General features: G+C 51.0%; 1 protein-coding gene across 3 annotated transcripts in view; it reads left to right on the top strand.

Annotated features, from left to right (window-relative positions):
• Positions 1-2,721: 2,721 nt before the first annotated feature.
• eda (ectodysplasin A) overlaps positions 2,722-14,759 on the top strand; it is a 40,537-nt gene continuing 28,499 nt past the window's right edge. For all 3 annotated transcript variants that reach the window (XM_035527410.2, XM_035527409.2, XM_035527408.2), the window contains exon 1: positions 2,722-3,104. In XM_035527410.2, the coding sequence (XP_035383303.1) occupies positions 2,835-3,104 (270 nt within the window). In that variant the 5' untranslated portion in view covers positions 2,722-2,834. The remainder of the gene's footprint in view (positions 3,105-14,759) is intronic.

The following is a 14,759-nucleotide window of genomic DNA, read 5'->3' as shown; positions in this document are numbered from 1 at the left end:
TGAGTTAGGGACTGAACCCGGCTGAGTTAGGCACTGAACCTGGCTGAGTTAGGGACTGAACCTGGCTGAGTTAGGGGATGGACCCGGCTGAGTTAGGGGATGGACCCGGCTGAGTTAGGCACTGAACCTGGCTGAGTTAGGGGATGGACCCAGTTGAGTTAGGGACTGAACCTGGCTGAGTTAGGGGATGGACCCGGCTGAGTTAGGCACTGAACCTGGCTGAGTTAGGCACTGAACCTGGCTGAGTTAGGGACTGAACCTGGCTGAGTTAGGCACTGAACCTGGCTGAGTTAGGGGATGGACCCGGCTGAGTCAGGGACTGAACCTGGCTGAGTTAGGCACTGAACCTGGCTGAGTTAGGGGATGGACCCGGCTGAGTCAGGGACTGAACCTGGCTGTCTTAGGGACTGAACCTGGCTGAGTTAGGGGATGGACCCGGCTGAGTTAGGGGATGGACCCGGCTGAGTCAGGGACTGAACCTGGCTGAGTTAGGGGATGGACCCGGTTGAGTTATGGGATGGACCCAGCTGAGTTAGGGACCCACAGCCCCTGCTTCTGGAAGTCATGCTGTCCAATGGCAAAGGATCTGAAACCCAAGAACTAAAACATGAGCAGTTTAAGGTCTCCTGACACTCTGGACAATGTGTGAAACAGACTGTACTGTTATGATTTATAGAACACAGATGTGTAGAACTGTAAATACTTGTGCGTTTCATGTCATAACTAATGTGTTGGGGTGTGGAGCTACACATCCTCAGGGGAGACGTATTTGAGACTGAGACACATCCTCGGGCGAGACATTTCTGAGACTGAGACACACAGCCTCAGGGGAAACATTTCTGAGACTGACCCCTCACCAGTTCCACTAGGGCTCTGTGTCTGGCAGTGTTTAGGACGCTCACCCAACAGTAGCGTTTGCCAGCCTGACTGTTAAATAAAAACAACAACAACAGCAACAGTACAAACTGCTTCTGATCAGCGGATTCTCCGGAATTCCCTCCTCGGCCCGGAGGGTTTGCTAAGCCCCTTTGACAGAATGCTGTGTCCTGCTCCGGGTTAGTGGAGTTCCAGCCCAATCTCCGAAGTGTCCGGATCGGTCACGACAGCAGCCACAGTAGAGTGCAAGGCGTGATTGTGTATGTTCCCATGGAAAATCCACACACTCCCAGATGGCCTGAAACCCTCCAGACCAGCTCTGAGCGATTTAGAACATCACAAGGCTTAGTGCATGTGGTGTTGGTGATCAGTTCTAACAAATAACAGCTACTGACTACAGACTACAGAATTGATCACTTTGACTACATTTCCCTGTTGCTTTAGATTTCTGTAGTTTATGTGAGTCAAGCAGGCTGTGGTTTTTGCGGCTGGTTTTCCATCTTGTGTCTTTCCCCAATCAGATGGGACTCCTGGGTCTTTCTGTAGCTGGGCCAGACCAGCCTTCAACGTGTCCCGCCTTCAACGCTTAATACATGTAATGATGTAATACACTTAGATAACTCACTTTCAGAGAGACTTCCACAAAGTGTGTGTGTGTGTGTGTGTGTGTGTGTGTGTGTGTGTGTGTGTGTGTGTGAGTGTGAGGCCCAGTCGCCCTGACTTGACCTTGCTGGATCCTACAGAACATTCTCCACTAAGTTAATTTATATAATCTAATTTAATTTCTCTCCATGGCTCTACTGACGGCTACATGACTATATTTGTTACTGTTTTTAGTGTCTCAGTGTGCCTGTCTTAATACCTGTCCTGTGGGGGGGGGGGGGGGGGGGGGGGGGTGAGCGTGGGCATGTGTGCGTGCGTGTGTGTGAGTGTGTGAGACAGTGTGTGTGTGGGTGTGTGTACAAGCGCCTAAGGGTGGTATGGGTCGAACTCGTAATAATTTTATTTTGTAATTTGTTTGAAAAGACATGATGAGCTGTCAGAGAGAGAGAGAGAGAGAGAGAGAGAGAGAGAGAGAGAGAGAAGGGAGAGAGAAAGAGAGAGAGAGGGAGAGAGAGAGAGAGAGGAGAGAGGAGAGAGAGAGAGAGAGAGAGAGAGAGAGAGAGAGAGAGAGAGAGAGAGAGATGGACAGATAGCCAAAGTGAGGGAAGCAGGGCGATGTTTCCTACTCATGGAAAGCAGAAATTTACCTTAAAGACTGGCAGCTTTATCAGTGAAGTAGACAGACAGATAGATAGATCGTGTGTGTGTGTGTGTGTGTGTGTGTGTGTGTGTGTGTGTGTGTGTGTGTGTGTGTGTAAAAGTTCTGAAAGAAGGAGGGAGAGGCAATCAGATTTAGATCACGATCTTAACATCCAGACAAAGGAGGCGCTCGAGATATCAGTCTCTGGAATTTCAGTCTCTCACACAATTAGCTGCATTTAGAGTATGAATAAGATTTTAGGCTTAAGTTACTTCTGTACCGACGTACGTGTGTGTGTGTGTGTGTGTAGGAGGTGGTTAGCGCGAGAGAAAGAGTGCTGCGTTTATTTTGTTTGTTCAGACTAATGATTGCCGGTTCGGATCTTAACGGAAAGTGTTAACGATCAACCCCGCGTGCTGCAGCTGCGTTACTGCGCTCCCGAGAACCTGCGCGTGACACACGCGACTTACCACGCGCTTCACGAGCGTTCAATGAGATGACGTGACCCCGGCAGCCAATCAGGCGCGAGGGGTCGGCCTCCGAAACCGGCCGCCCTGAACTTTATCAGCTCGCCCCTCCTACGACCGCGGGTAAGAGTACAGATGAGGTCGGTAGCGCGAGTCTCGTCTTCTGCAGCGAACTGACGGCGCAAAGTCACCGAGAGTCGCACGCAGTTGAGCATGCCGAAGTAGCGCCCGCACAGCTGCACGCAAGCATGGGAGCCACGGCCGAGGAGAAAGCACGCGCAGCGTGTACGTGCCAGAGTAGGTGCAACAACTGCAAAGTCTTCCTGGGGTTCTTCGTGCTGTCGCTCGCGCTTCACGTCGCCACGCTCGTGTGTTATCTGGACCTGCGCTCCGAGATCAAACGCGACGTCCTGACGAAGGAGCGAGACGACATTTCCGCGGCGAGGGCGAGTGCCGAGGCGACGGCGCTGGGGGTGCTGCGGGCACGCGACTCCAGCGCCCCTGAAGCGGACAAACCGGTAAGGCTGGGGCGAATGCGCTCTCGCGCAAAAGCGTGTCCCCGCGCGCACTGTCTGCGTCTGTGAAAAGCGGTGCTTTGGGCTCGGATGTGATAACACATGCTCGTGCTTTAGTGTCCCTCTCCCGGTTTGTTTGTTAGCAACCCTATTGTTCATCGTCGCTGTCCACGCGCTGTTCACCGTGCGCGTGAAAAAGTGCCTCTATAACCGGCAGTTGGCACGAGGAGACGCATGGTGTTGCGTCCACAGTAGCCGTGCGGCCTCGCGCACCTACATGGCCCGGACCTTCCTCAATCAGGCGAGCGCGTGTGTGCGTCAAAGCCACACGGGCACGCGATGTGCGTGAGCGCGTTTAACCTGCAGGCTGAATCGTTGATGTCTGAACGACCTCTGTCGACTTTATTCACACAGACGCGCGTGGTGTCACCGGCGCAGGTCGCCGTGCGTGCGCAACCCTACCCAGGTTTCGCCCCAGGTCGCGCGCTCTGGCGAAATTCCAAACTTTTCTACCTTAACTCCACTTCTCTCTGCCGCGGGGTGCCCGTGCATCCTTCATGGTGAAATCCCAGGTCTTTACTAGGTCAGTGGTATCGAATCACACACGCACACACTCTTAAAACTACTGCGAGGTTTCCTCTGGACAAATGAACCTTTATATGCCGTTGCCTAGCAGGCAGGTTATTTGGTAAGTGAAGCCTGCACCGCGCTAGAAACTGTTTGCAGGCGTTCCAGTGGATGATTGGACAGGAGGAACGTGCTGTTGATGTGGCGGAGTTTGGAAATGAGGCAGTGAGGCAAAGAAAATGGGGTGTGGGTTACTTGTAAAGACCATGAGGAAGACCGACAGATTCCACCTGTTGTATTGGAAGTGTGTGTGTCAGGCTTGGCAGGATGCGTATTCTTTGTGTCGTGTGAATGATCTGAAGATGCATGTTGGAACGAGTGCGTGCGCGCACACACACACACTTGCAAGGACAGCACTAATATTATCTGTGTGTGTGGTACATTTATTGCTATGGATGGATGGATGGAAAAGGCACAGGAAGAGAGATCCAAGGTGCAAGAATCCCACACACACGCACATGCATACATCCACAGTGTGTGACCCAGCTGTGTGTGCACAAGCTTCAGACATGCAACATGTGTGCTTGTGTGACTGAAAACTGATCTGAGATCAGGACTGAGTGAGTGGGTCCATTTAAGAGTTTAGAACTCTGTTCATTAAGAAACCAGTCTGATCTGAGGTCAGGTGTGTGTGCTCTGAACGAGCTCAGCTCTATAGGCATCAGCTGCTGCCACCCCTACTCCCGTGAGCAGTTTCCATCTGTGGCTGATTACACACACACACGGGTATCGTTACAGACAGACAATCAGACAGACATTGTTATTGTGTAAATATGGTGGTTGTGCTAACACTATCCAAACTCTCTAACTTACAGGGGAAGTCTCCCTCTCGTCTCCCTCTCGTCTTTTTTCCTCTTCTTTCTCCATCTCTTGTTCTGTACTCCTCCCCAGGCACTGTGGCATTTGGCCAGAGCTCAGTGTGATCTCTCCCTGTCTGTCTCTCACACTCACACACACTTTATTAGGACTAGGAATGTAGCAAACTCCTTCCAACAGGATATTACCTTGTTACAACCAGTCAGTAATTACTGTTTACTAACATTCTCTCTCACACACACACACACACACACACACACACACACAGACAGTTTACTCTTCCCTGTGGAAGTCATGTGACTAAAACCCATGCCAGTGCGGGGCAGACCAGTTCCCCGGGCAAGACCCACGGAGGAGGTTTTTTTTAACTGAGGAGACTCATTGAACCTTGTCCCCTCGAAGCACCTCCTGCTTTTACAGCTCCAGAAATGGTCTAGTTCTCTCCTCACTGCATAGTTGGCTAACTAGCTGAGGATTTATTAGTTACAGCGAAGACATCATCTGTTTCCGATGACGAAGAGTATTCACAGAAGAAATGGAGTACTAACAGTTTCCCAGGTGAATGCAGTCAACCTCGCAGAGAAATTTGCTTGCATTTTTGCTGCTTTAAAAAAAATTTTTTACTGCAAACAAGGCATGCTGGACTTCTCAGTCAGCAGCTCCATGGTAACACCCTGACCCGTCTTGGTTTTCAGTCGTGACCTCCGTAGCCATGTGTCACTGTGGGGAATGCTGGGATATGGTCGCTATCGTATGGCTGGGTTTGATGGAAGCTTGGCACAGCACGGAAAACGGATCCGGCTGCCTCTGTCATTCCAGAACCAGGATGTGAGTGTTCGCTCAGCAGTCCAGTGGGTGCGCCTGAACATGTCCACGCCACACAGCTGGTGAAACTGGGACTGGGAGGTGAACTTGTGCCTCCGGCAGTTACCTGGATACGATACGCGAGCCAATAGCGGTTAACCGTACAGTTCTGCACCAGCTCAGACCGCTGGTTACAACTTTTACTTCTGAGCTTCTGTCTTTGGCTCCGCCTCTCTGAGCATGCTCTGTGTAGCCTAGGCTTTGTGAGGCATTAGTGACTGATCACTAATGAGGCACATGCACATCAAACAGGTGGTGAAGTCACAGAGGGGGAGGGAGAGAGAAAATATTTGCTTCAGTTTAATGGAAGAGCTGTTAACAGCTGCATGCATTTAAAGTTGTAGCCACACAGATGTGTGTGAGAGGGAGGGAGTGTGTGTGTGTGTGTGTGTTTGTGTGTGTGTGTGTGTGTGTGTGTGTGTGTGTGAGTGAGCATTTGTGTGTGCACAAGTGAGAGGTGTGAGTGTACTGTGCATGTCACAAGCACCAAAGAAACGACAGGGAGGAGGTTAAAGTTTGATCATACACACATGCACTCACACACACGCATGCACTCATACGTACACACACACACACACACACACACTAGTGTACACGTACACACACACTCACACACTCTTTGCCACACACACTCTCTCTTTGCCACACACACTCTCTCTTTGCCTCATACACACACTCTCTCTTTGCCTCACACACACACACACTCTCTCTTTGCCACACACACACACACTCTCTCTCTTTGCCACACACACACACTCGAGTGTGTGTGAGGCAGAGAGAGTGTGTGTGTGTGTGAGGCAGAGAGTGTGTGTGTGTGTGTGTGAGGCAGAGAGAGTGTGTGTGTGAGGCAGAGAGAGTGTGTGTGTGAGGCAGAGAGAGTGTATGTGTGAGGCAGAGAGTGTGTGTGTGAGGCAGAGAGTGTGTGAGGCAAAGAGAGAGCATGTGAGTGTGTGGCAAAGAGTGTAAGAGAGCATGTGTGAGGCAGAGTGTGTGAGGCAAAGAGAGAGTGTGTGAGGCAGTGTGAGTGTGAGGCAGTGTATTTAAGTGTGAGGCAAAGGGTGTGTGTGAGGCAAAAAGAGAGTATGTGAGGCAAAGAGAGTATGTGAGTGTGAGGCAAAGAGAGTGTGTGTGAGGCAAAAAGAGAGGGTATGTGTGAGGCAAAGAGAGTATGAGAGTGTGTGGCAAAGAGAGTATGAGAGAGCATGTGTGAGGCAGAGAGAGTGTGTGTGAGAGTGATTGAGGCAAAGAGAGTGAGTGAGGCAGAGAGTGTGTGAGGCAAAGAGTGTATTTAAGTGTGTGTGAGGCAGAGAGAGAGAGTGTGAGGCAAAGCGAGAGTGTGTGTGAGGCAAAGAGAGTTTGTGACTCGGCGAGAGAGAGTGTTTGTGAGAGGCAAGGAGAGTGTGTGTGTAAGAGAGAGTGAGAGGCAAAGAGAGAGTGTGTGTGAGGCAAAGAGAGAGAGTATGTGTGAGGCAAGGTGTGAGAGTGTGTGTGTGAGGCAGAGAGTGTGTGAGGCAAAGAGTGTATGAGAGCGTGTGTGAGGCAAAGAGAGAGTGTGTGTGTGTGAGGCAAAGAGTGTCTCACACACACTCTCTCTTTGCCTCACACACTTTCACACTCTCTGCCTCACACACTCACATGCTCTCTGCCTCACACTCTCACATGCTCGCACACTCCCTCTTTGCCTCACACACACACACTCTCTCTGCCTTACACATGCTCTCATACACTCTTTGCCACACACACTCACACACTCTCTCTTTGCCTCACACATACTCTCTTTTTGCCTCACACACACACTCTCTGCCTTGCACACTTAAATACACTCTCTGCCTCACACACTCACACGCTCTCTTTGCCTCACACAGACTCTCTGCCTCACACACTCTCTCTTTGCCTCACACACACTCTCATACACTCTCTTTGCCTCACACTTTTTGCCTCACACACTCTGTCTTTGCCTCGCGTGCACACTTTGCCTCACACATCTTTTGCCACACACACTCACACACTCTTTGCCTCACGCACACACTCTCACACTCTCGCTTCCTCACACACACATTCTCTCACTCTCTCTTTGCCTCACACACACACACACTCTCGCTTTGCCTCACACACTCTCTCTCTCTGCCTCACACACGCTCTCTCATACACTCGCTTTGCCTCACTAACACACTCTCTCTTTGCCACACACTCATACACACTCACACACTCTCTCTCTGCCTCACACACACACTCACACACACACACACACTCTCTCTCTCTGCCTCACACACACACACACACTCTCTCTCTGCCTCACACACACTCTCTCATACACTCTTTGCTTCACACACTCTTTGCCTCACACACATTCTCACACTCTCTTTGCCTCATGCACACACACTCTCGCTTTGCCTCACACACTCTCTGCCTCACACACGCTCTCTCATACACTCGCTTTGCCTCACACTCACACACTCTCTCTTTGCCACACACTCACACACTCTCCCTCTGCCTCACACACACACACACTCACACACACACACTCTGCCTCACACACTCTTTCACACTTTCTCTTTGCCTCACACTTTCACACACTTTGCCTCACACATACACTCACACTCTTTGCCTCACATTCTTTGCCACACACACTCTCTCTTTGCCTCACACACACTCTCTCACTCTCTCTCTGCCTCACTCACACACACTCTCTGCCTCACACACACACTCTTTCTCTCACACACTCACACTCTCTCTCTGCCTCACACTCTCACACACTCACACTCTCTCTCTGCCTCACACGCTCTCACACACACCCTCTCTCTGCCTCACACGCTCTCACACACACCCTCTCTTTGCCTCACACGCTCTCACACACACACCCTATCTTTGCCTCACACGCTCTCACACACTCTCTTTGCCTCACACACGCTCTCTCATACACTCACACTCTCACACACTCTCTCTTTGCCTCACACACGCTCTCATACTCTTTCTGCCACACACACTTTCTCTCTTTGCCTCACACACACAGTTACACACACACTCTCACATTCACACACTCTCTCACTCTCTTTGCTGCACACACACACACACTCTCTCTTTGCCTCACACACTCTCTCTGCCTCACACTCTCTCTCGCTTTGCCTCACACACACTCTTACACACACACACTCATTCACACACACACTCTCTCTGCCTCACACACTCTTACACACACACACTCTCACATTCACACACACTCTCACACTCTCTTTGCCTCACACACGTGCTCTCTCACACACACTCTTTCTCCCTTTGCGTCACACACACTCTCACACTGCCTCTCACACACACACACACACTCTCTGCCACAGACTCTCTGCCTCACACACACACACACACTCTCTCTGCCTCACACACACACTCTTTGCCGCACACACTCTCTCTCTGCCTCACACGCTCTCTCACACACACCCTCTCTTTGCCTCACATGCTCACACACACACACTCTTTGCCACTCTCACACACACACAATCTCTCTCTTTGCCTCACACACACACACTCACACTCACACACGCTCTCTCTCTTTGCCGCACACACACACTCTCTTTGCCTCACACACACTCTCTTTGCCATACACACACTCACACACACTCTCTCTCTCTTTGGCTTACACACACTCTTTCTCTTTGCCTCACACACTCTCTTTTTGCCTCACACACATGCTCTCTCACACTCACTCACTCTCTCTCTCTGCCTCACACACTCTCTCTTTTTGCCTCACACACGTGCTCTCTCACACTCACTCACTCTCTCTCTCTGCCTCACACACTCTCTCTTTGCCACGCACACTCACACACACTCTTTGCCTCACACACGTGCTCTCTCTCTCTCTGCCTCACACTCTCTCTCGCTTTGCCTCACACACGTGCTCTCTCTCTCTCTGCCTCACACTCTCTCTCGCTTTGCCTCACACACTCTTACACACACACACTCTCACATTCACACACACTCACACTCTCTTTGCCTCACACACGTGCTCTCTCACACACACTCTTTCTCCCTTTGCCTCACACACACTCTCACACTGCCTCTCACACACACACTCACACACACTCTCTGCCACAGACTCTCTGCCTCACACACACACACACTCTCTCTGCCTCACACACACTCTTTGCCGCACACACACACTCTCTCTTTGCCTCTCACACACTCTCTCTCTGCCTCACACGCTCTCTCACACACACCCTCTCTTTGCCTCACATGCTCACACACACCCTCTCTTTGCCTCACACACACACTCTCTCTCTGCCTCACACACACTCTCTGACTCACACACTCACACACACACACTCTTTGCCACTCTCACACACACACATGCTCTCACACTCTTTCTGTCACACACACACACTCTCTCTTTGCCACACACACACACTCTCTCTCTCTCTCTTTGCCTCACACACACACTCACACACGCTCTCTCTCTTTGCCGCACACACACACTCTCTCTTTGCCACACACACACACTCTCTCTCTCTCTCTTTGCCTCACACACACACACACACACACTCACACACGCTCTCTCTCTTTGCCGCACACACACACACTCTCTTTGCCATACACACACTCTCTCTCTCTTTGCCACACACTCTCTTTGGCTTACACACACTCTTTCTCTTTGCCTCACACACTCTCTCTTTTTGCCTCACACATGCTCGCTCACACTCACTCACTCTCTCTCTGCCTCACACACTCTCTCGTTTTGGCTCACACACGTGCTCTCTCACACTCACTCTCTCTCTCTGCCTCACACACTCTCACACACACTCTTTGCCTCACACGTGCTCTCTCTCTCTCTTTGCCTCACACACACTCTCTCTGCCTCACACTCTCTCTCGCTTTGCCTCACACACACTCTCTGCCTCACACTCTCTCTCGCTTTGCCTCACACACACTCTCTGCCTCACACTCTCTCTCGCTTTGCCTCACACACACTCTTACACACACACACTCTCACATTCACACACACTCTCACACTCTCTTTGCCTCACACACACTCTTTCTCCCTTTGCCTCACACACACTCTCTCACACTGCCTCTCACACACACACACTCACACACACTCTCTGCCACAGACTCTCTGCCTCACACACACTCTCTCTCTGCCTCACACACACTCTTTGCCGCACACACACACTCTCTCTTTGCCTCTCACACACTCTCTCTCTGCCTCACACGCTCTCACACACCCTCTCTTTGCCTCACACACACACTCTCTCTCTGCCTCACACACACTCACACTCTCTCTTTGCCACACACACACACTCACACTCTCTCTCTTTGCCACACACTCACACTCTCTCTCTTTGCCACACACTCACACTCTCTCTCTTTGCCACACACACACACTCTTGAGTGTGTGTGAGGCAGAGAGAGTGTGTGTGAGGCAGAGAGTGTGAAGCAGCGAGAGAGAGTGTGTGTGTGTGTGAGGCAAAGAGTATGAGAGTGTGTGTGTGAGGCAAAGAGGGTGTGTGTGTCAGGCAAAGAGTGTGTGAGGCAAAGAGAGAGAGCATGTGAGTGTGTGGCAGAGTGTAAGAGCATGTGTGAGGCAGAGTGTGTGAGGCAAAGAGAGAGTGAGGCAGTGAGTGTGAGGCAAAGAGTGTATTTAAGTGTGAGGCAAAGAGTGAGTGTGTGAGGCAAAGAGTGAGTGTGTGAGGCAAAGGGTGTGTGAGGCAAAAAGAGAGAGTATGTGAGGCAAAGAGAGTATGTGAGTGTGTGAGGCAAAGAGTGTGTGTGAGGCAAAGAGAGTGAGAGTGTGGCAAAGAGAGTGAGAGCATGTGAGGCAGAGAGAGAGTGTGAGTGAGTGAGGCAAAGAGAGTGTGAGTGAGGCAGAGTGAGAGTGTGTGAGGCAAAGAGTGTATTTAAGTGTGTGAGGCAAAGAGTGAGTGTGTGTGAGGCAGAGTGTATGAGAGAGTGTGTGAGTGAGGCAAAGAAAGTGTGAATGAGGCAGAGAGAGTTGAGTGAGGCAGAGAGAGAGAGTGTGTGAGGCAGAGTGTGTGGCAAAGTGTGAGGCAGAGAGTGTATGAGAGCATGTGTGAGGCAGAGAGGGAGTGTGAGTGTGTGAGGTAGAGAGAGTGTGTAAGTGTGTGTGAGGCAGAGAGAGTGTGTAAGTGTGTGTGAGGCAAAGAGTGTGTGTGTGAGGCAAAGAGAGTTTGAGTGTGTGAGGCAAAGAGTATGAGAGCGTGTGTGAGGCAGAGAGAGTGTGAGGCAAAGCGAGAGTGTGTGAGGCAAAGAGTTTGTGACTCAGCGAGAGAGAGTGTTTGTGAGAGGCAAGGAGAGTGTGTGTAAGAGAGAGTGAGAGGCAAAGAAAGAGTGTGTGAGGCAAAGAGAGAGTATGTGTGAGGCAAGGTGTGAGAGTGTGTGTGGGGCAAAGGGATTGTATGAGAGCATGTGTGAGGCAAAGAGTGTGTGTGTGTGAGGCAAAGAGTGTGTGTGAGGCAAAGAGTGTATGAGAGCGTGTGTGAGGCAGAGTGTGTGTGTGTGAGGCAAAGTCTCACACACTCTCTCTTTGCCTCACACACTTTCACACTCTCTCTCTGCCTCACACACTCACATGCTCTCTGCCTCACACTCTCACATGCTCACACACTCCCTCTGCCTCACACACACTCTCTCTGCCTTACACATGCTCTCATACACGCTTTGCCTCACACACTCTTTCTCTTTGCCTCACACATACTCTTTTTGCCTCACACACACTCTCTGCCTCACACACTTAAATACACTCTCTCTGCCTCACACGCTCTCTTTGCCTCACACAGACTCTCTCTCTGCCTCACACACACTCTCATACACTCTCTTTGCCTCACACTTTTTGCCTCACACACTCTCTCTTTGCCTCGCGCGCACACTTTGCCTCACACACCTTTTGCCACACAGACTCACACACTCTTTGCCTCACGCACACACTCTCACACTCTGTCGCTTCCTCACACACACATTCTCTCACTCCCTCTTTGCCTCACACACACACACTCTCGCTTTGCATCACACACTCTCTCTCTCTGCCTCACACACGCTCTCTCATACACTCGCTTTGCCTCACTAACACACTCTCTCTTTGCCACACACTCATACACACTCTCACACTCTCTCTCTGCCTCACACTCACACACACTCTCTCTCTCTGCCTCACACACACACTCTCATACACTCTTTGCTTCACACACTCTTTGCCTCACACACATTCTCACACTCTCTCTTTGCCTCATACACACACACACTCTTGCTTTGCCTCACACACTCTCTGCCTCACACGCTCTCTCATACACTCGCTTTGCCTCACACACACACTCTCTCTCTTTGCCACACACACACTCTCTCTTTGCCACACACTCACACACTCTCCCTCTGCCTCACACACACACACACACACTCTCTGCCGCACACACTCTTTCACACTCTTTCTCTTTGCCTCACACTCTTTCACACTCTCTTTGCCTCACACATACACTCACACTCTCTTTGCCTCACACTCTTTGCCTCACACACACTTACACTCTCTTTGCCTCACACACACTTACACTCTCTTTGCCTCACACACACTTACACTCTCTCTCTGCCTCACACACACACACACACACTCTCTTTCTGCCTCACTCACACACACTCTCTGCCTCACACACACACTCTCTCTCACACACTCACACTCTCTCTGCCTCACACGCTCTCTCACACACCCTCTCTCTGCCTCACACGCTCTCTCACACACCCTCTCTTTGCCTCACACGCTCTCATACACACCCTATCTTTGCCTCACACACACACTCTCTTTGCCTCACACACGCTCACACTTTCTGCCACACACACTCTTTCTCTCTTTGCCTCACACACACGCTTACACACACACTCTCACATTCACACACTCTTTGCCTCACACACTCTCTCTGCCTCACACTCTCTCTTGCTTTGCCTCACACACACTCTTACACACACACACTCACATTCACACACACACACTCTTTGCCTCACACACACTCTCTCTGCCTCACTCTCTCTCGCTTTGCCTCACACACACTCTTACACACACACTCTCACATTCACACACACTCTCACACTCTCTTTGCCTCACACACGTGCTCTCTCACACACACTCTTTCTCCCTTTACCTCACACACACTCTCTCACACTGCCTCTCACAGACACACTCACACACACTCTCTGCCACAGACTCTCTGCCTCACACACACACACTCTCTCTCTGCCTCACACACACTCTTTGCCGCACACACACACTCTCTCTTTGCCTCTCACACACTCTCTCTCTGCCTCACACGCTCTCTCACACACCCTCTCTTTGCCTCACACACACCCTCTCTTTGCCTCACACACACACTCTCTCTCTGCCTCACACACACACTCTTTGCCACTCTCACACACACACAATCTCTTTGCCTCACACATGCTCTCACACTCTTTCTGTCACACACACACACTCTCTCTTTGCCACACACACACACTCTCTCTCTCTCTTTGCCTCACACACACACACACTCACACACCTCTCTCTGCCTCACACTCTCTCTTTGCCTCACACACACTCTCTTTGCCATACACACACTCACACACACTCTCTCTCTCTTTGCCACACACTCTCTTTGGCTTACACACGCTCTTTCTCTTTGCCTCACACACTCTCTCTTTTTGCCTCACACATGCTCTCTCACACTCACTCACTCTCTCTCTCTGCCTCACGCACTCTCTTTTTGCCTCACACACGTGCTCTCACACTCACTCTCTCTCTCTGCCTCACACACTCTCTCTTTGCCACGCACACTCTCACACACTCTTTGCCTCACACACGTGCTCTCTCTCTCTCTTTGCCTCACACACACTCTCTCTGCCTCACACTCTCTCTCGCTTTGCCTCACACGCACTCTCTGCCTCACACTCTCTCTCGCTTTGCCTCACACACACTCTTACACACACACACACTCTCACATTCACACACACTCTCACACTCTCTTTGCCTCACACACGTGCTCTCTCACACACACTCTTTCTCCCTTTACCTCACACACACTCTCTCACACTGCCTCTCACAGACACACTCACACACACTCTCTGCCACAGACTCTCTGCCTCACACACACACACACACACTCTCTCTCTGCCTCACACACACTCTTTGCCGCACACACACACTCTCTCTTTGCCTCTCACACACTCTCTCTCTGCCTCACACGCTCTCTGACACACACTCTCTCTCTGCCTCTCACACGCTCTCTGACTCACACACTCACACACACACTCTTTGCCACTCTCACACACACACAATCTCTCTCTTTGCCTCACACATGCTCTCACACTCTTTGTCACACACACACA

Source organism: Electrophorus electricus, chromosome 8 (assembly GCF_041902795.1).
Source record: "Electrophorus electricus isolate QZ-2024a chromosome 8, ASM4190279v1, whole genome shotgun sequence".
NCBI classification, from domain to species: Eukaryota; Metazoa; Chordata; class Actinopteri; order Gymnotiformes; family Gymnotidae; genus Electrophorus; species Electrophorus electricus.
Note: the sequence above shows the minus strand (reverse complement) of the source record. Positions and strands in the feature narration are given on the sequence as shown.